The 23,376-nt window shown below is 34.0% G+C and overlaps 1 protein-coding gene across 1 annotated transcript; it reads left to right on the plus strand.

Moving 5' to 3' along the window:
- Window positions 1-8,652: 8,652 nt before the first annotated feature.
- On the plus strand, window positions 8,653-11,000 carry LOC141607137 (protein FAR1-RELATED SEQUENCE 5-like). Its single transcript, XM_074426498.1, has 2 exons — window positions 8,653-9,900; window positions 10,608-11,000. Exons 1-2 carry the CDS (start codon window positions 8,653-8,655, stop codon window positions 10,998-11,000), a joined length of 1,641 nt encoding a protein of 546 aa, XP_074282599.1.
- Window positions 11,001-23,376: the final 12,376 nt, after the last annotated feature.

Consider the following 23,376-nt stretch of genomic DNA (forward strand, 5'->3'; position numbering starts at 1 on the left):
GTTCCCTCATTCTCATGATATCACTTTCTAGTCGTATGATTTGATCGACTAGTTTATCGACCACGGTGACTAGTTCTTGCATAGTGGCATTTTGAGAGAAGATCAATGGTATGCGCTCTTTAGGTATTGCGTTGGGATTGCGCAAGGCCGTTACCATGTTTTCTAGTTCCCACACTTGTTTATCTACACTCCTTGCCCATGTGATGAAGTCGGAAATGGTAGGGGAGATAGTAGAGTAGAGCCTTTCTTTCTCAATTGCATGAATTTCATTTTTGGTGGGAGAAATGAGGTGTGAGCAATCTAAGGTAGATTCGTCACTTGTAATCATCAGAACTCCAAGAGGATTCTGAGTGTTGTTGGGCTTACCTCCTGGTGGAATTGGAAGTCGACCATCTTCAATCATATCTTGAAGCACGTGTTTCAACTTATAGCATTTTTCTGTGTCGTGCCCCTTGCCCCTATGGTATTCACAGTATGAATTTTCATCCCAAAACTTGGACTTCTTTTCGGGTTCGGGAGTAGGTCCAATGGGTTGGAGTTTACCTTGCTTCATTAACCTTTTTAGAGCGTTGGAGTACGTGTCCCCAAGGTTTGTGAATTTCCTTGGTGGAGTAGTTTTCTTAGATGGTTCGAGAAGGTTAACTTCGTCGGTCTTGCTAGTAGAGCCGTATGAACGACTTGTGGACCCTTGATATCCTCGACCTACCGTTTTGGACAAGAGTCCTTTACGGATGTCATCTTCGATTCGTGTCCCTAATACGGTTAAGTCCTTGAAAGTCTTGATGTTTTGATATCTCAAATGGTTGGCATATATGGGCTTGAGATTATCCACAAACTTTTCCACAAGGGTAGCCTCATCCGGGCGTTCAACTAGTTGAGTACTAGTCTTCCTCCACCTACTTAGAAAGTCGGTGAATCCTTCTTTGTCATTTTGGGTAAGAACCTCTAGAGTACGCATGTTGACTTGGATCTCGGCATTATCCGCATATTGTTTAGAGAACTCGATTGCGGCGTCTTCCCAAGTAGCGACCTTCTTGTGATCTAAAGTGTAGAACCATTGTTTCGGGATGGTGTCAAGAGATGAAGGAAAGATCCTTGAGAACATCTCGGGTTTGATGCCTTTGATAGACATGTAATCCTTGAAGGCACGGATGTGGTTCAAAGGGTTCTCATGCCCTTTGAACTTAGGGATATCCGTCATGCTAAAGTTAGTTGGCAATTTGGAATTGACGGCTTCATACTTGCGATTGTTTTCCCTATAAATGTCATCCCCCTTAAGGTACATCAATTGCTCCTCTAGGTATTGGAGTCTTTTCTCACCAGTTGTCCCTATGATAGGATTCTCATCCCTAGACTCGTCATCGGAGAAACGTAGTACTTCACTTTTAAGGGGAGGCAACCTTCCCTCTACATCAAAGATACGGCCTTCGATGAGTTCAAGGCGGTCATAGGTTTGGTTTTGGGTAACTTGCATTTGGGCTAGCGCGGCTAGGATTCGATCATTACTATCTTGAATTTGTTGGAGATTCGTTTCATCACTTGATCCGGGCATCTTGGAAACTGGATAAGAGATCGGCGACGAATCAAAACACGATCGACCATTCTATCACACTTGCTAAAAGAGGAAAAGTTTTGACTCGTGAAGTGGGTGTGTGCCACTTGTATTGAGTGAGTTTGAAGAAAGACAAGGTCTTTGAAAATGTGTGTCCTAGTCAACTGTAGTGTAGTTGTAGGAGTGGACTCGAAGTGAGGTTTTGAAATGGGCTTGTGGCCCGAATTTTGACACGACAAACGGACAGAGTTTCGACCGGATTTTGCGCTAATTGAAGGCCTTTTCGAAATTTTGTTTTGAAATTGGATTTTGATTTTTGAAAATTCGTCATGATTTGTTTAGAAATGGTGATCACGTAAGGTTTACACATTTATACAAGCATTATAACGGGATGCTGAGTGCATTTAAAAGGGTTTTGGTTTAAAGGGTGGGTTGCCATACCGAACCATCAAACCCGAAGTCTGTGGAGAGGCTCGTGCCAAACAAGAGTAAGGCCGATTCCTAGTCCATTTCCTCAAGTAGTGAAGGCCTTGATACAAACAAGAGTAAGCATCATGGTATGGATGACGTCAATCGCTATCCATCCTTAGGCCCAAATAAGAATTAGGACCGTTTAGACGGGACGATTGGTCGAATGGGTTGGGTTGGGCCTAGGAAGGCCGAATTAAACGGTCTAGGAAGACCGAGTTATGAAAACCGACAATTGTCTTGTACAAACTTATTCTCTAACCTTGTTCAAGTTTCACCCTAGCTACACGTAAGTGTATTATCCCAATGAGTCGCCAAACGTGGACAGCGGGCCGCCCACGGGGGCGCTTGGTGAAGGTCGAAAAACAAGCGTTTGCATTTTGTATGGAGTCGCCACCAATTTTTATGGGAAATTGGAACCGTTCGAATACCTCGTGTCATGTCAAGACACAAAGTAGTGACATGAACACTAAGCAATCGTTACCCTTAGCATTCTATGTCTAGAATGACTCTCGTGGATGCCAATGAACACGGGTGCTCACGGAGATCTGGAGTAAGGGGTGAGGGTACGTATTAGGAAGCTCTTTTGATCGAACACCTAATCCCGCCCGCCTCGATAGCGGCCTCTACTAATGATTAGGGAAGTTGTTAGTACTTGATATATCGTCGGCTATATGCATGCAATGCAACATCCAAGTTTTAATCCTAGCATGTGAGAATTAATACTAAGTCGGTTGACAATTAATTAGCATACAATTGGGTCGAAGTAGGATTTAATGTTGATTTACATGTGAAAACATACAAATGATAAAAGGAATACAATAATTATGAATTACAATAACGAAAATTACATTAATTACATCGGATTAGGCGATTTATGTCGAAAATACCTTTAAAACGGATAATTTGAGAAAAAGAAATAAAAGGATGAAACAAATAAATTAACGAACGAAACAGAAAATGATAATACGGATAATAGTTAGATTAATACGTAAACTAATTAAACTATGTCAGGCAGAAACGGAGTTCAGAGACAGAAATCATCTGAACAAAGCAAGAGATCTGCGCCCTGGAAGAGGCGCGGCGATTCTTGCGTCTGTTTCCAAGGGTGAGTTCTGGGCCGTAGTTTGGAATCGCAAATCGTTAATTTGGATTGATGAATTTAATGGTTAATTAGATTATTTACTCGGATGGAAGTGATTAATAGGTTAATTACATGTGAATGATGGTCATAAAAGCGATAAACATGGATGGGATGAATCAGAAACGGATTATTTACATGAAATAATGATGAAATATTAATGAGTCCTCTATTGAAATAAGTCGATTAGGCTAAATACGACGGATATACAACGAATGTGCGACGAATATGCGAATAAACAGATTAAACTATATCAATGACGAATTCCAGAAACTCAATATGAACAAATTGAATCTCTAAAACCCGGGTTTGAATTTAATGACGAAAACCCGTAAATATCGGATTATTTAGGATCTAAGTCGGATTTGTGATGATTGAAACATACTAATGAATGATGAATTATATGATACAATATACATGTGAATTATCAGTGACGATTATATCAAAGAATTAACGGACAAACAAATAGCAAATAAAAAAAGAGCGAAATACGAGAGGACGAGGAAGAAGAAAAGAAGCGAGAATCTGCGCGGCCTCACGAAGAGGCGCAGCAGGAACTGCGCTCCTTCGAAGAGGCGCAGCAGTTGCTGCGTCTTTTCTCGACGTCTGTCTACTGGAAATTCGTAAAATAAGAGTTTTAAAGCACGGTTTTAGAAATCGGTTTTAATGGTGTTTTCGACATAAATCTTACAATGGTGGTGATAAATAAAATACAATAAATAAAAGAGAGATTTTACACCCTCAGACTTACATGTTGACGAAACGAGATGAACTAAGATATCGATTAGTGAATGCTCGACGCGAATGCAAAGAGAGTGCCCTCGTAAGAGGAAAATGATTGATTAATTAAGTTGATTAAGTGTAGTTGGTCAAATTGGTCGGTCATGCAACGGAGAGGCTGGTACCCGGAAAGATCCGAGCTTACGTGGTCGAAAGTTCAAGCACGTAGGCGCCAATAAGTAAGAACAAAGTCTAGAATGCAAAGGGAGAAGAGAAGGGCGGACACTCGCGTGAGAAATATGAGGAACGAAGGCTCCTATTTATACTAATCACACGACGGAATTAGGGTTTCGGAGACTCTTTGGAAGTGAATCTCGGAAAGATATGAAAAAGATACGTAAGACATGCAAAGAAGGGCCTGGGAAAAGGCGCAGCAGTCACTGCGTCTCTTGGAAGAGGCGCAGCACCTGCTGCGTCTATTCCCAGGAGGTTTCCTCCTGCTGAAGAAAGATTTCCGCGTTTGAGTTATGGTAGGACGGAAATAATTCGATTATCTTATGAATATTACGGGATATTATTTGCCAAAAGATAAAATTTGTTAAAATATGGAATAGAAATATCCGGAACATTCCAGAATATTCTGACTCGGGATTTAACGGTTATTAGAAAATGGAGACGGTTTTTGACCCGGACTCCGAATGTACTCTAATTACTGCCAAAACGACCGTGTCGGGACGTAGATGACAACTAAGAGGTAGACATTAATATCTGAGCAATCACTTGACGATAATCTTACGAACTGTCACAAATCGTTCCGCGTATCAAACATGCGGCCCAATCATCATCGGGTGGTTTGCGGGAGGTGCAGAAATGAGGTATCTACACTATGGTAGATGATTCCGGTCAGTGAGTTATTCTCCAGATCGAGGAAACCACTCTCGATATGATCACTTGCAAGTACGACCTGAAAGACACCTTGCATTGAGTGGGAGAGAGTAATAGGACAAGAGAATTGGTGACGCACACTTGTCGAGGACAAGTGGGAGATTGTTGGAATAAGTGTCCTCCGACAATAATGCGATCACAATTGTCGATCATGATGATCACATGTTTAAATCTCATTTTAAGAATACAAGTGGGATGTAATATTTTACAGTCAACTGGTCCACACATATCGGTAATGATTGGTCATCTAGAGTTTGACATTACGTCGTCGTGCGACGGTGGTGATCAGTTGATCCTCTTAGGTCATACCTATAGGGAAATACTCTTAATTGATTATTTAATTAATCGTATGCCGATACGGGTTAATTAAATTGCTTAAAAATTGACGGATGATTTTGTGAGTAAAATTAACGTGTCTTATTGTAATTCGATTATATTAGATACGGTCTAAGTAATTGAATTGTTTTATTACTTAGATAAAATTATTGTTTACGAAACAATTTGGAATTGAAATTGAATGAATAATTTATTATAAATACAAGACGTTGTAATTTATAATTTGGTAAACCGTTTTGGCACAAGTAATTACGAATTACTAGTCGATTTTGTAAATGACATATTTTATGAGTATGATGATTTTTAATATGTTAAAAATACATTACAATTTCACATGACAAGTAACATGTCACATTTGTCACAATTGACAAATGACAAAAAATAAAATGGACCATCCATTTTATAAAAGTGCCGAAATATGGAGGGAGGTTAAGGTGTATATTGTGTTTTTATTTTAAGTGGAAAACACTATGATTACTACCTCACATAGCCTTGCCTACCTATGTTTTTCTTGGGTAGAAAAACTAGCCCATGTATTGGGCTCTCCTTCCCCTCCAACCGGTTTCCACATAGAAAAGACAAGGGAGCTTTTCTTTTATTATTCACTTCTTCTTCACATAATTTTCTAGTGTAAAAATTATGTCTCTCTACATCTTATGAAATTTTTAGAGAAATAAAAACCACAAAATCTCCTCCTCTTGGACCGAAATTTTTCAAGAGAACAAATAAATATTTTGTGTCAAATTTTAAGTAAAGACTTTTATTATTACTAGAACATAATAATATTAGTTATTAAGAGTTTTTCCTTGGGTATTCACTTTTGGGAGAGATTCTATACTTGAATCTTTGTTCATTCATTATTTGGAATGCTCAAGAACTAACAAGAAGGAGATCTTGTTGGTGCCCATAAAACCGAAATCACATAGTAAGGAAAACGATTTCTTCTCTATATTTATTTATGTTTGCATGCATAAGATCTAGATTTAATTTATGACTAAATTAAATTGTAACATCTATATATATATATATATATATATATATATATATATATAGAGGCAAGATCCGGTGAGTTTGCCACTTTTCGTGAGTTTCCCCCGCATATATAAGCAAATGAGTTGACAAAACCCAATTATCAAAAATTTAGCCGTCATAAATCCGCCAAATGCTTTCTCTCTCTTTTCTCCCCCTTTCTCTCTCTCTTGATAAACACTGTTTCATCAAAAAATCAACCGAATTTTTTTCATGAGTTCTTCAAATTTTGATCAACAAATTTGATCAAGAAAATTCATCAGTTCTTCAAATTTGATCAACAATTCGTTCATTATTTTGATTCTTTCAATTAAAACTATCAATTTGTTCATCAATTTTTCGAAATTTGATCCACAATTCTCCGAAAACCCTAATTCTTCAAATTCGACTGAAGGTATTGATATTTCTTCCCTATTTCTGATTTAATAATCGAATAATTTCAGTAATTGAATCAAATAACAAATTCTGCCTTAATTTACGTGTTTTTCTAATAAAATTCAGCTTCAACGATCTTGAATTCGACGATCAAACGCTTACTATGATTGATAATAATGCGATAATCAAACAACGATGAATTCAGGTATAAATTTGTGACATAATGCTTGATATAAAAACTTGTTATTACGTTGATAAGTTTTTTGTTCAAATTACGATTGCATGTAAGTTGTTTTCATATTGTTTTCATAACAAGAATTGCATGTAAAGTTTAACAGTAATTGCATGTAGGTTTTCATTCATGATATCATTCAATATCTAGTATTTGAATAATTGGATTACAATAATACAATAACTCGCCTTTACGAAAGTATTAAAATAACTTTGTTATTACATTAAAATAACCGTGTGTGCATTGTGGTGGACTAGGCTACCAATTTCACTAAAACCCTTCCCCCTCCTCGATAGAATAATTGCATTTGTATAATACAATAACGCATTATAACGTTAAAATAATTGTTTTGCCTGATTGTGTTTTTCATAATAAATACTATTTTATAGGATCTGACAAAAAAAATCCTTACAATAACTACTCTTTAATAATGAAATAACTTTGATATTACATTAAAATAACTGTGTGTGCATTGTGGTGGACTAGGCTACCAATTTCACTAAAACCCTTCCCCCCTCTGATAGAATAATTGCATTTGTATAATACAATAACTGCATTATAACGTTAAAATAATTGCTGTTGCACAGATTGTGTTTTTCATAATAAATACTATTTTATAGGATCTGACAAAAAAATCCTTACAATAACTATTCTTTAATAATAAAATAACTTTAATACTACATTAAAATAACTGTGTGTGCGTTGTGGTGGACTAGGCTACCAATTTCACTAAAACCCTCCCCTCTCTGATAGAATAATTGCATTTGTATAATACAATAACTGCATTATAACGTTAAAATAATTGCTGTTGCACAGATTGTGTTTTTCATAATAAATACTATTTTATAGGATCTGACAAAAAAAATCCTTACAATAACTACTCTTTAATAATGAAATAACTTTGATATTACATTAAAATAACTGTGTGTGCATTGTGGTGGACTAGGCTACCAATTTCACTAAAACCCTCCCCTCTCTGATAGAATAATTGCATTTGTATAATACAATAACTGCATTATAACGTTAAAATAATTGCTGTAACAGAGATTGTTTTTTCATAATAAATACTACTTTATAGGATCTGACCAAAAAATCCTTACAATAACTACTCTTTAATAATGAAATAACTTTAATACTACATTAAAATAACTGTGTGTGTATTGTAGTGGACTAGGCTACCAATTTCATTAAAACACTCCCCTCTCTGATAGAATAATTGTATTTGTATAATACAATAACTGAAAAATAACGTTAAAATAATCTGGCACTGCTGCGAGAGGTTGTATTGTTTTGTTTTGTATAGAATCTAAGATATTGAAATTAATAATACCATAACAGTTCTCCTGTTTTAATGTTTCCAGGCATTGAAATTAATACTACCAATGCAACAACTTTTTCTACACCTCACAAGCTTGCGTCAAACAGGAGAAAATACTATCCATAATCTGGGATTGAGATATACTCCAGGTGGCCGTGAGGAGTGGAATAGGATGGTAGAAAATGGTTTCAAACCCGCTCTGGGGTTAATGTTTGTAAAGTGGAGGAGGCAATAGAGTTTTACAATTTATATCTTTGTGGCTTGTGGTTTCATACCAAGGAAGTACACACAAACAAGATTCCGTGATGGTTTGATAGACAAAAAATCAATGGTCTCAAATGACATGGATTCAAAGAGGATCGCAAAAAACTCAAACCTGTTGTTGAATTTGAAAACACAAAAGAAAAAAAAAGGAAAAGGTCTCAGAGAGCCAAAGAAAACAAAAATAACAAGATTTGGTTGCAAGGCAAAAATACGGTTTTGTGCTGTATTCAATGACCTTAAGGAGCTAATAGGGTATGCTATTGATACGTTTTATGAAGGTCATAATCACAAGCTCTGCTCACTCAAAGAACGGGAATTCCGAGGAAAACGTAAGAACACTTAACCTTTACATGAAGCGGATAATTGTTAACAATTGTAAACTCAACATCGGGGCTACCAGGACTTTTAGAATTCTGGCGGAACAATCAAATGGGTATGCAAACATTGGTGCATCTCTCACAGATTTCAAGAACTTCAAAAGAAATATTAAATGTTATATAGGTGAGAATGATGCTGACATGATTCTCGATTATTTAAAGGCGCTTTCTCAATCGCAAGATGGCTTTTACTATGCTTACCAAGTTGATGAGGATAATTGTTTGGCTAAACTCTTTTGGGCAGATGCACAAGCAAGAATGAATTATTCCTTGTTTGGGGACACCATCACCTTTGATCCTACTTACGGTACTAACAAGTACCGCATGGCCTTCACCCCATTCACGGTGTTGACAACCACAAAAATCGGTGACTTTTCTTTCTTTGCACTTGTCGATCATGAGAACGATGGGTCATTCATTTGGGTGCTTAAGAAGTTCCTTGATTGTATGGGCAACAAGGAACCTCAGTGCATTCTTACTGATCAAGATCCGGCAATTAAACTCGGGGTGCGTTCTGTATTCAAGCAAGCAAGACATCGCTACTGCATGTGGCATATAATGAAAAAACTTACCGATAAAGTTGAGTCACAGATTTGTAAGGAGACTGACTTTGTTGAGCGGATATGCGGAGTTGTTTGGGATACTGACTTGGAACCCATTGAGTTTGAAGAAAAATGGACTCAAGTGATTAATGACTTTGAGTTGAATGATAATACTTGGTTGACATACATGTATGGCAAAAGGCACAAATGGATACCTGCTTACTTTAGGGATTTGCCTTTAGGCTGCCTTTTGAAGACTACACAAAGATCAGAGAGTCAAAACAGTTATTTCAAAAGATTTGAGAGCATAGACGGCACACTTGTAGAATTTTGGTTGCGTTTTCAGAGTGCAATGGAACAACAACGCTATAATCACAGATTTCTTGATGCTTTGCAAGTGACAAAGACATTGCCACAGGTTTCTTCTAAGACAATGATTGAAAAACATGCCTCTAAAATCTACACACATACTGTTTTCTATGAGTTCCAAGAGCAAGTGCAAATGGCTCCCTGTTCGTGTGCCGTTGTTGGATTTTCTGAACAAGGAAACATGCACATTATAAATGTTGAAGATGCCTACAGGAAGCATAGAGTATTTCAGGTTATTCAATTTTATAAACATAACTGTCTTTTTACTTTAACATACAATAACTGTGATAAAAGAATACAATAACCGTCTTTTACCATTACAATAATCATGTGAAAACTATACAATAATCACAATTATGCTTTACAATAATTGATGTAGAGTTTATTTGCAATTGTTCTGATTTTTTTCCATAAATATATTAATTTGATAATGCTTTACAGTAATTGATAATGCTTTACACTTGCCAATTTGTTACAATAATCAAGGATATGCTTTAAAATAATTGGGAAAGAGCTTTACAATAATCGGATACATGAGAGCTTTAAAATAATCGTGAGGTATGCTTTACAATAATTGGGCAAACGCTTTACAATAATCAGCTACATGAAGGTGATAGAATAATTGCGAGTTGATCATTTGAATAACTCGTCTAGAGATATTACAATAACACTTAAAGGCATTACAAAAACACTAACTTGTTCAATCAATCAATGACACTACATCAAATTTGTTCAAACAATCAATAACAAATTATCTAAACATTAGATTAAAATAATCAGAGGTATGCTTTACAATAATTGGCAAGTACATGTTGAACATAAAAAAAAAAAGCTGAAGGACTTCTACCTTGGTGTTAATTGCTAGTCCGCATAAAATAATTCATGTTGAACTATATAATAACTATGACTCCTTTTAAAATAACTACACTGTGCATGCAGGTTGCTCACAATAACGAATCAAAGGAAACAACATGTACGTGCAAGATGTTTGAGAGGAAAGGAATCCTTTGTAAACACATTATATGGATTATATCGGAAAAGGACTCGCAAAGCATACCGGAGCAAGACATCGAAAGTAGATGGACGAAGAAATCATATAGAAAGCCTTTGTATGGACTGGATGGAAAGTTATTGCAAGACTACGATCCCACTGATTTGAGAAAATTGGAATTATCAAGGGTATGGTCAGAGTTTTATGCAACAATAAGTGTTCTTAACTCGATGCCTGATAATCGAATCAAGGAGCTAAGTTTGATGCTTTTACAATTCCGAGAGAAAATAAATCCAACCAAAGAGAGCTTGACAAAGGATCAAGAACTGAAATGCTCTTAGGTTGTTCAAAAAAATCAAATATTACTGTTCTTCCACCCAAAATTGCAAAAAACAAAGGAAGCGGCATGAGAATGAAATCAAACAAGGATAAGGCAATTGAGAAGGCGAGCAAACCGAAGAGGCTATGTAATAACTGCAAACAAATGGGACACCATGACAAGAGAAACTGTCCAAATCCGTTTGTTGAGCATGCTTTGGAGGAAGAAGATGAAGAGGAAAATGAAATGGAGGATGAAGATGAAGAAGAAGAATGAAAAATGAAAAATGCATTACGCTTTAAAATAATCAAGATTACGTTTTAAAATAATCCATATTATGCTTTACAAATAACCGCAAGATTGCAAAATAATTGTGTTAGACTTTTTTACAAGTAATCAGGGGTATACTTTACAATAAGTGTGTTAGACTTTTACAATAATCAAAGTTATGCTTTACATTAATTGATGTTGAATTTTTTTGCAATTGTTCTGATTTTGTTCATTTAATAATACCTTGCGCTATTACAATAATCATGTGAAAACTATACAATAATCACAATTATGCTTTATAATAATTGATGCTGAGTTTATTCGCAATCGTTCTGATTTTTTTCCATAAATATATTAATTTGATAATGCTTTACTGTAATTGATAATGCTTTGCACTTGCCAATTTGTTGCAATAATCAAGGATATGCTTTAAAATAATTGGGAAAGAGCTTTACAATAATCAGATACATGAGAGCTTTAAAATAATCAGAGGTATGCTTTAAAATAATTGGGCAAACGCTTTACAATAATCAGCTACATGAAGGCTGATAGAATAATTGCATTTGATCATTTGAATAACTGTCTAGAGATATTACAATAACGACTTAAAGGCATTACAAAAACACTAACTTGTTCAAATCAATCAATGACAGCTACATCAAATTTGTTCAAACAATCAATAACAGCTATCTAAACATTAGATTATCGAACAAATCCATCTAGAATTGTTTGCTAAATCCATCTATAATCAATCAATTGTTCTTTTATTTGTTTCGCCGAGAAGGACCAGTAACGGCTGTTGTTTTAACCCTTTTCTTCCCTGATCTTCTGAATTTTAAAACTTCTTTCTCTACTTCCGATATACTCCGCCTGAAAGTTCCCACTTGTTCCAAAAGAGATGCTCTTGACTCGTTGACATCTGACATCAACAAAATAGCAACCATCTCAAGCCATATAGGAATCCTCTCACATTTCTTGTTAACCGCATACAATCCTTGCTCGTGCTTCCCTTCATATGTGAGCATGTGAAACATTGTGTAAAATCCCGATTCCTTATCACCCTTGATAGTCGCTTTCCATTCAAAATCAACATTCACGAATGTAAATGTGTTAATGACAACTCCTTCTTTTGCTGTTTTCCTTGTCTCCAAAAAGTCAGAAAAACAATTAACCTACAGCATGTACAAAAAAAAGAAAGAATTAGAAAGCACGACTATACAATAACAAGATTAAAACAATACAATAACTTTGTTACATCAATACAATAATTCTGACTGAAAATAGCATTTGTATATGATCAGGAGTTAGAAAAACGTACTGCAATCTTTGCAAGTCTGTAGCAATCGGATTTTTCCCAATCTTTATGCGACGTATGGTCCAGCACATCAACCGTCTTGTTCATAAAGTTCACACAAACACAAAAGTAGTACTTCTCTAAAGACAACGGGATGAAGACAAGGTCCACATCGATCTCGAGTTTACAACATTTTCACCTAAAAAATGGGACCAAGATCGCACAACCTTGTCTTTAAAACGTCGCTGTCGATTACATCATCACTATCTCGCTTTGCTTGCTCTAGCATCTCTTCAAAGATTTCCTATAAATACCATAAAACTGTTAATAAAATTGAAGATAAATGATTAAACATTCTACAGTAACTGAACAATGAAAAACAGATCATACCATATGTTGTGTCCCAAGGAACATCATCACTGGCGCTTCTTTCTCCTTAACCTCCATGAAATTCAAGACAACTGACCAGGCAGCTATTACGCGCAACTCAGTGTAATCTTCGGGCTTCGTAGAAAGAATATCGAGACCTATCCAAGATAGCATTGCCCGCAAAAATGTGTTCACCGCAAAGGAGTTAAAAAAAAAAAGCTTAGTAAATTTTAAAAACAATATTTAAAAAATAACTACCAAAGAATAATAAACGAGTTTTTCATAAAACAATAACTATGTTAATGTAATACAATAATCGATTATTGTACTACATTAACATAGTTATTGTTTTATGAAAACTCAATTATTGTAATTGTAAAAAAACATAGAATAATTGAACTTGTAGAATACAATTATTAGAATAATCACACAAACTTGTTTCTCATTGAGTTTGGAGAAAAATGAACATACTCATCTCAAGAGATTGTAATCATCCAAGAAACAATAATCAACAACTTGTTTCTTCTTGCTTGGCATAGCGCGTGTATATCTGCTGTTAGCCCTCATAACTTTTGAAACAACAAGAAGATTTGTATCGCCTTGCCCACGCTTTATTGAGCGGCCAAGACCATCGAGTTCGGTCTGCTACCTCGGCCTGATCTAATCATCCCAGCGCTCATAGGTGTACCAGGCATACTCTTTTTCCTAGGCCCCGGAGTACCTACACCATCATCGAGTTCCTCTGCCATAACCCTAAGAGCTTCCAAAGCATCGCCTTCACCCTTGCCGCTTCCAACTCGGCTAGCCTACGCTTCTCAAGCAAAACAGTGAAAAGGTGCCTTTGTCTTTGTAAAATCATCAACCAAATCCAACAATTTTTTCCTAATTTTGTTGATATTGGCTAAAACCAAGATGGCAGCTATCTCACTCTATATATGATCATTTTCAATGCGTCATGCAACTCGATTTGAACAACTTCCCAAAGATAAAACATCATATGAATCATGACAAAAACACCACAATCCAAATTCTGGGACCCTTCCGATTTCCACCCAAAAGCCACATTTACAAATTTGAAATTGCGGACCTCACCGCCTCTTTCAAAACCTTTCTCGACAAGATAACTACCAAATATTTCAACCTGGTTACATTTTTAAATCAAAAATCATCACTAAAGAACAAGAAAAATAACTAAAAGAAGTAGATGAAAACAAAAACTTATAATAAGGTACATACAATAGAGTTGGTAGCCAACACCCAGATACTATCTTCAAAATCATCATATACACGATTGTCAAGATAGTCCACGCCTTCCCCACAAAGTTAACAACGACACGAAAAAAATGATCTCCAAAATGAACAGGAATAAAAACCTGGCATGATAAAACAGACGTACATAAACCTTTGTCAAGTTCTCAACAATAAAATAATCAACAGAAGAAAGAAAGAAGAGAAAGAATTGGAAAAATTACCAAATCGGCACCAATGTCAAGAGAACCTTCGTTGTTCTCAATGACAGTGTCCCAAACATTAGAAATTTCCTTTCGTATAAATCTTTCTCATCATCGCACTTTGATAAGCTTAAACAAAGAAGCCTATGAAAAATATTACCACACGATAAGAGAAAATGAAATATCACAATGAAAAAACTTGGTTAATCAATACAATAACTACTATTCTGCTTTACAATAACTATCACAACAAAAACAGCTTTCATAATACAATAACTGAGTTTTCATAATACAATAACATTGTTATTGTAATACAATAATCGATTATTGTATTACAATAACAATGTTATTGTATTATGAAAACTCAGTTATTGTAACTTGTAAAAAAGATAGAATAATTGAACTTGTATAATACAATAACTGAAATACAGTATTAGAATAATCACAGAAACAATAAACAAAATTGAAGAATAGGAAAATTGAAGAATAGGAAAAACTGTTTTAGCTGAATAAAATAACAGCTAATATACTTTACAATAATCAAGTAACTACAATAGAATAACTGTCATAACCATTGTAAATTTACTGAAACAGAAATATATAAAAAAAAATTCACATACCGAATGACTTGTACAAAAAAAACTTCTTGTGGGGGATAACCCTTTCCCAACCTTGACCAGCATGTCATTAAGTAAGAATGACCAAAGAATCAATCACGTTCGATGTGATCATAGTCTTAGCAGACAATGAAATAATGTCATCTCGAGTTAACATGTGATGAAATGAAAACACAACCAAATCCTCCCTGCCACATGAAAACAAATTATATAGTAGATATATTAGCAAAAAAAGAAAAAAAAAAAAGAGGGAACAAAAAACATATAATGCTTACCCAATTCGTAGGTCATGATCGTGCGAAAACAAAGAATCAAGTACGTCTTCCTCCGCATTAAAATAGGAGCAAAAAGCTCCTTGTACTTGCACAAAAAAAAAAACAAAACTACAATCGCATCGGGGATTGGGTGATTCACAATCTAAATCACACCCTATACCACAAATCCCAAAAACGTATGCTCGGGCATAACGTCCGAATGCGAAGCAGGTAAGCACTTATAACGAAATTATCTTGGATTCTATCCCCAACAACACCCTCGTTGACAACTTTGTTAACAACGTCATCCACACTACTCAAGTCCACAGCTTCATTCTCAACATCAATATTATCAATGCCGTCATCAGTTGGCACCTCCTCATTCGGTTTCTCAACCGCTACATCGTGGACCTTATTTTTACCTTTCTCCCGAGAATAAACCACCTTATATTTTTCGGGATCAAACGCAAAAAACCCCATTCCTTTCATCTTTTCCCTTTTCATGCTCCCCCTTTTCATGCTTCCCCTTTTCATGCTCCTTACAAAAACTTTCATACAACGGCGCATACTTCCCTTTGTTTCATTTCCTCAACTTTTTCACAAATAAAATTGAAATATTTAGTGAACAAAGAATCATCGTCACTAATGAAAGCGAGAGTCGAAGAAATCGAAGTGGTCATCGAAGAATCTTCAACTGTTGAAGAACCACACTCCTTCCCCATCGCTTCCTTCCGTTGCGTGTACAAATGGAGAAATATCTCAACATCCCTCTTCATCATCAAAAGATGTGCTTGGGAAACCTAAGAAAAAGAAAAAAAAAATGAATAATTATACTAAGTCTTTACAATAATTATAATAACTCTTTACAATAATTGTCCTAAGTCTTTACAATAATTGTCCTAAGTCTTTACAATAATTGTCCTAAGTCTTTACAATAATTGTACTAAGTCTTTACAATAATTGTCCTAAGTCTTTACAATAATTATAATAAGTATTTACAATAATTATACTAAGTCTTTACAATAATTGTCCTAAGTCTTTACAATAATTGTCCTAAGTCTTTACAATAATTTACAATAATTGGAAAAATAACTGCTACAAAACTTTAAAATAACTACACTACACCTTTACAGTAACTACACAAAAAATGATTGAAAGAATGATTGGAACTTACATCAGCGGCCTTTGCTCGAATAACATCATCAGTATCAAAACAGTCAGGCAGTTCCAGATACTTTTTCCCAGGTTCAGTTTATCAACGACCGCACACACCTCAGCAGGCTTTTGCTTCTCTTAAGCGTTTGCAGACGGATACACACCATTGACATATTCCCCATTACCTAGCGAACCGGACTTGAGCTCTGAAATACACCTACTAACAAAATACTTCTCATCCCAGTGCTTGATAAGAGGAGTCTCAGAAGACATTGTTTTTTCCTTAAAAGACAAACGATGGAAGTATGCCACCATAACAACAAGTATGCAACCACGCAAAGTAGAGAACCCAGTTCTACACTGCTCAACACCTGCGACTAATTTATCAAACACATACCCACACCAATCCAAATGGTGGATACGTGAAACATCTTGCACCGCTTTAAGAATTGTAAAGTCAATTCCATAATTTGAAGGGGGAGCAAGGACAATGGACATAGCATAAAGCACAAACAGCCTCCGAAATTCATCTCCCCCATCATCCCCCAAATCGCAATTGCGATAAACAAGCAGGATAGTAACATAATTTGTCCCTTCTACGTTAAACTTCTTCCTAACTCGCTTTCAACGTTTCTTGTGAAGACAATACACTATGTCCAGTGTAAACAACCTCAACCTTATCACCACCATTTGGCAATCCAAAAACATCACACACATCATCTTTTGACAAGAAATTTGACATCTCTTGCTTGAAAAATATGAGCAATAGCATTAAAGTGTTTTACAAACAATGGTATAACACCCAATGGTATACTGGTCACTTTAAAATCAAGCAAACCACCAAATCCGATCTCAATGACACCTTTCATTTGGACCAAGTTGTTTTACCAGATTAACCAAACCATTAGGACGACAAAAATTTCACTTTAATGTTTGAAGCACTGAAAATGGAAAATCAAGCAAAAATTAAAAAGAGTAACACATCAAATAAAGAGAAACTCATAACAAGGGGGCAAAGACACATATACTCACATGTTCAATTTTGAAGTTCCAGGAACCTTACTGAGCTTCTTTTTTGGAAAATTTACTTTTGAGCGTTTCAAATCATCTTTATTACCATCTTCAGGCTCCCTGCTACGTTTAGGACCCATTTGTTTGTATCACTGAGCAACATAATACAAAATTATCAGAATAAACACAAAAAATATGACAACAACTAATACAATAACTGAATTTTAATAATACAATAATCAAAGATACAAAAGAATACAATAACTGGACTTGACTAAAATGATAACTAAATAATACTACGTATAGAATAACTAAATTACTATATTACAATAACTATCATAATACATTACAATAACAACATCAATATATTACAATAACAAACTTTTCATATCAAGATAATCGGACTTGACTAAAAGCTGACTTTTAAACACTAACCAAAGATCAATATCTAAAATAATACTCATTACAATAACAGATTTTCTAAATTACAATAACTAGCACAAATACATTACAATAACAACATCAATATATTACAATAACACAAATAATTCCAAACAAACACACATTATATTCATTAGAATGTACAGAATTCAAGACAAAAAAGTAAAACCTAAAGAAAAGATACAAAAAATGAAAAAATGAATTACGAAACCCTAAATTATGCGGAAAAATTGAAAAAATTAATTTAACAACAAAAACAAAACAAAATTAAACTATATACTAAACAAAATGAAGAATAAACACAGAAAACAAAAGAAAATCAAGTAGAAAACAAGAAGAGGAACCGAAAATCGAGTAGAAAATCGCGGAAATTGAGCACAATAATCAAGTTCAATTGAGTTCATTGATTACCTGTTGAGAGAAACCGAAAATGGAGTAGAAGGACGAACAAATTGAGCACAAAAACTGAAGTTCAATTGACGAGAACCAAAAGAATGGCCCGACGAACGAAATTATGAGAGAGAACACCGAGAGAAAAACCGACGAGGATTTGCGAAAACGAACGAAAATATGAGAGAGAAAGAGAGAGAAAGATAGAGAGAAATAGTGAAACTGAATGAAAAAAGTGGGAAAAAAGAAGATCAAGTGTCAAAAATTTACTTTATATATGAGATGTAAGATTAAATCTCAGCCACATATCTTATGTTAGATGAATGGTCCAAATTTAGAGGGGTAACTCACCAAAAGTACCCTAACTCATTTGATCCTATTTCTATATATATATATATATATATATATATATATATATATATATATATATATATATATATATATATATATAAAAGAGTTTTTTCGAGCGATTCTAGAGCGTCCACATCATCAAAAATTAATTTAGAAAATTTTCATAAATAATATTTTCCACATAAAAAATAAAGTAGGGAATCTTTTAATTATTATAATATTTATATTTCCTATTTTATATTCATGAGAAGTTTCTAATTTTTATATAAAAACTTTGACATTTCATCTGGCAAAAAAATGTTGTTATAAAAATTATGAAAATAATATAATTAGGTTCGTGGTAAAAAAATGCTTTCATTAGAGTATAGATTTCATATGATTTGCACATACGAGTATTAAAGATGGTGTCTTCTTTTAATATGTTATATTTCCCACATTGAAAAACAATGTTAGTGTGGTGATTATAATACGTATAAATTATATAATTGTCCAACATCGAAAGATTAACATAAGGTGGGTGATCCTATGATTATAAATAGGAGTCGTCATTGGAACCTATATACCAACCAAAAATCTTTTGAGTCTCTTAAGTATTATTTTGGAGAGCTCTTAAGAGTTTATATCATTATTTTCACAGTATGATATATAGATATTTTTTCTCTATATTATGTATTATATTCAAGTGATGTTTATAATCTTTATATAAAAACTTATACATCTCATTTGCCAAAAAAGTATTATAAAAAAAAGTGCGAATATTAATAAATAGTACCCCTTTCATTCAAGACCAAATACAACATTTTCATTTACACACTTGCCAAGACACAAATTACAACGTAAATATCTTTAAGTTTACATTATAAAAAATTTAAAGTTTGATATTCTCATTATACTTTATAGGTGAATCAAATAAGATCCCACATGACCATATTTTGTCTTACATATTGCAAAGAATCGTAAAGATTCTATTCGTTCATGAATAGTGTAAAAAAAGGAATGTTGTATTTGGTCTTGAATCGAGGGAGTGTGGTATTTGCTCATTATTATTAACCTGGGTTAGATGTCGAATTATGTGCGAAAAAAGATGGTGTATTTCTAGGTATGTTATTTGTCCCACCTTGAAAAATATGTTGATGTGGTGAATATATTACGTATAAATAATAGAATTGTCTCACATCGAAAGTTTAGCATAAGGTGGGTGATCATATGATTATAAATAGAAGGCATCTTTAGAACCTAAATACCAATCCAAAACCTTCTGAGTCTCTTAAGCATTGTATTTGAGAGCTCTTAAGAGTTTATATCATTAACTCCACGATATGATATATATTTTTTATATTATGTCCACGTGGTGTTTATATATAATTTTTATATAAAAACTTATACATCTCATTTAGCAAAAAAGTAACATAATTTTTTTTTGAAAAATTATATAATTAGATTCGTGGTAAATAAATGCTAGCATTAGAATATAGTATCGTATTATTTGCACATATTTTAATTACGATAAGAAGTTTTAAAAAATGTACAATACGAATATTAATAAATAGTACTCCTATAGTATTTGCTTATTATTATTAAACTGGGTTAGATGTCGAATTAGGTGTGAAAAAGATGGTGTATTTCTAAGTATATTGTTTGTTCCACATTGAAAAATAATGTAGGTGTGGTAAATATACTACATATAAATAGTTGAATTGTCCCACATTAGAAGATTATCATGAGGTGAGGTATCACATGATTATAAATATGAGTCATAACTTAGGGGCATCAACCCAAAATCTTTTAAATCACTTAAAAATTATCTTAGAGAGTTCTTATAAGTGTTTGTATTAACGGCAAACCTTAGTTACAACAATACCATACAAATATTAATCACGTAGATATTTATAAAAGCGATTATATATTACTATATTAGTGATATTATAATGTTTATTTTAAGACAAACGATAGTATAATAACTTTATTTAAGACAAAGTCATAATTAAAAAATAAAATGGGTGTTAAATATACATAAATTTGTTTGTGTCATATAATGATAATCTCTGCACTAAAATAGAAAATTTATGAATTATAATACAATCAAGTGTTGCATAAAAAGATCTTAAATCCACAAACAAATCAATAATGAGCTTTTTTACATTGATAAATAGTAGAATTAATTTTTTTTAACTTTCAAATATAGGTAATTATTATGCCTCATTACATTTGAGTAACTAAAATACATCATAATTTTTAACCATTAATCAAAATCGCACCAGAAAAAGGAAATATTTTGCATTTGTTTATACATTCTATTGCTCCCTCAATTACATCTTAAAAGTCATGTTATGAAAAAAAGGTAATTTAAATCATATCATTTGTACATATTTTAATTATGACAAAAAATGGAAAAAAAACGTACGAATATATATAAATAGATAGTATAATATTTTCTCATTATTAAATCGGGTTGGATATCGAAATAGGTGCAAAAAAGATGGTGTACTTTTTCGTGTGTTATTTGTCCCATATTGAAAAATAATGCAGGTGTGGTAAATATACTACATATAAATAGTTAAATTGTCCCACATCAGAAAATTATCATAAGGTTGGGTGATCTTAAAAATTAATTTAGGAAAGTATTATAAATAATATTTTTTTATGTAAAAAATAAAGTGAAAAATCTTTTAATTATTATTTATTTCCTATATTATATTCAAATGATGTTTCTAATTTTTATATAAAAAATTTTACATTTCATTTGGCAAAAAAATATCATTAAGAAAATTATGAAAATAACAAATTTGATTCGTAGTAAAAATGATATCATTAGCGTATAGATTTCATATAATTTGTACATATATAAAATTGTGTACTTCTTAGTATGTTATATGTCCCACATTGAAAAATAACGTAGGATTATATAAAAATAATAGAATTGTCCCACATCGAAAGATTAACATAAGATGTAGCGGTCTTATGATTATAAATATGAGGCATTCTTGGAACTTAAGTGTAGCGGTCTTATGATTATAAATAACGTAGGATTATAAGATGTAGCGGTCTCTTAAATAAGATGTTTTGACTTTTGATCATATCTAAATAAATGATTAGACATAAGATGTAAATATTAAGACCTTATAACCAATTTTTTTAACTAGGTTAATTACTCCGTTGCAACGCACGGGCATCCAAACTAGTATATGAATATGTTGAGTATAATGAGATATAGATTTCTAACAGCGACCAGCAGTAACTTTTTTTTTTGTTGTTTTTGTTTGTTGTTGGCTGTATTTTGCACATTTGTACATTTTGGACGTTTGGATTTTGGTTGGGGCTCGAGCCCCCAGTCTGTTGTACATATCCCTCTTTTGGTTGTATATATGACGGCCTGAGTGCCTTTGTTGCTGGGTTGTGTTGTTTGTACCTGCAGGTTAGCTTTGAACAGGTTTGGTAGATGACGGTTTACGCCGTCATGCTGCCGAAATTTACATAGAAATTCACATAGGATATGCATTTGTACACATGGCCTAAATTAGCGCAAAACAAATGACTCGAAAATGCAAAAAATGCAAAAATGCAAAAATTTTGCCGGATCTGACCGGACGGTAGAGAGGGTTACCCCCCAAAAAAATAGAAACCTATAAGTTAGAAATGTAATGAAGGACGGGAGTGGAATGATTCCCCAAAATTTAAAAAAAAAAAAAGAAAGAAAGAAATGCATAAGTTTGAATTAAATTAAATAAAATTGGTGAAATGATTCCCCAAAAAAGAAATAAGAAAAAAGAAATATATAAGTGTGCTAAAATGACGAAAATATCGATATTGCCTTGAAATGCGCGTCCGTGGAATTAGGAAACACGAAATATGGTAATTTTGACGTATTTACCAAAATAATAACCCGTATTAATAGGAAATTATTCGCTGAAGGAATTAGGAAAGATCCAACGCGGAAAATCACAGAAACACAGCTGAGGAAGAGGCGCAGCAGCTGCTGCGCCTGTTCCCCAGCGTATCCGTCATGGCGGATTTTAGGAAACAGATTTTAGTATAAATAGAAACGTCGATGGAGGTTTTATTCACACAATTTTTCCGTCTCTTCCTCCGTCTTATTACATAAAGCTTTCAAAATAATCATTCATCATGAATACTCTAGAAATTCGTCTAAAGGAGTGGACAAATGAGTTTTCCAACGTGGAGAAACATGACATGGGTGCTTATAATCTTGGATCGTTGTTGAGCTTGAAGCTTATCAAGGTGGTCAAACCGTTTCTAGATGCTTGTCTTGATTATTGGGACCCGAATTATCACGTTTTTGCTTTCCCCGGAGGTGACATTTGCCCATTTCTTGAAGATAATGCTGCGATCGGCGGGTGGGACCCGGAACACTTGCCTGCTATTCCTTCTACTTCACAAGGGTATAATAACAAGTTTAGAGACTTGCTTGGGTTGACAAGAATTGAGGTGGACCGTCTAGTGACCTCGAAAGGAGTGCGAATGTTGGACTTTATTGACCAATTCATTAACAAGGCCGACCCCACCATCTCTTATGTTGCCAGACGAAGGGCATTCGGGTTTTGCCTGTTACATGTATATGTCCTTCAAGGGCATGTTGATGAGGATTTGAGAGGTGATCCCCGTTTCCTGAGCCTAGTTGAGCAAATGGAGCTGCGCAGGAGCCCAGCTTGTTTATGTTTAGGAGAGATCCTATTGGGTTTGGATAACAGGAAATCCAATTGTGACCTACCTTATTCGGGAAGTCCCATTTTCTTGCAGGTAAAAGAATAAAGAACCTCTTCTCTTCTTCTTTTTT

The sequence above is a fragment of the Silene latifolia genome, chromosome 10 (genome assembly GCF_048544455.1).
Source record: "Silene latifolia isolate original U9 population chromosome 10, ASM4854445v1, whole genome shotgun sequence".
Lineage (NCBI taxonomy): Eukaryota > Viridiplantae > Streptophyta > Magnoliopsida > Caryophyllales > Caryophyllaceae > Silene > Silene latifolia.

Excerpts from the sequence above, each read along its gene's own strand:
- LOC141607137 (XM_074426498.1), top strand. The coding sequence starts at position 8,653 with ATGAAGGTCATAATCACAAGCTCTGCTCACTCAAAGAACGGGAATTCC. Across the intron at positions 9,901-10,607 it reads GGAAGCATAGAGTATTTCAG|GTTGCTCACAATAACGAATC; the intron begins GTTATTCAATTT and ends CTGTGCATGCAG.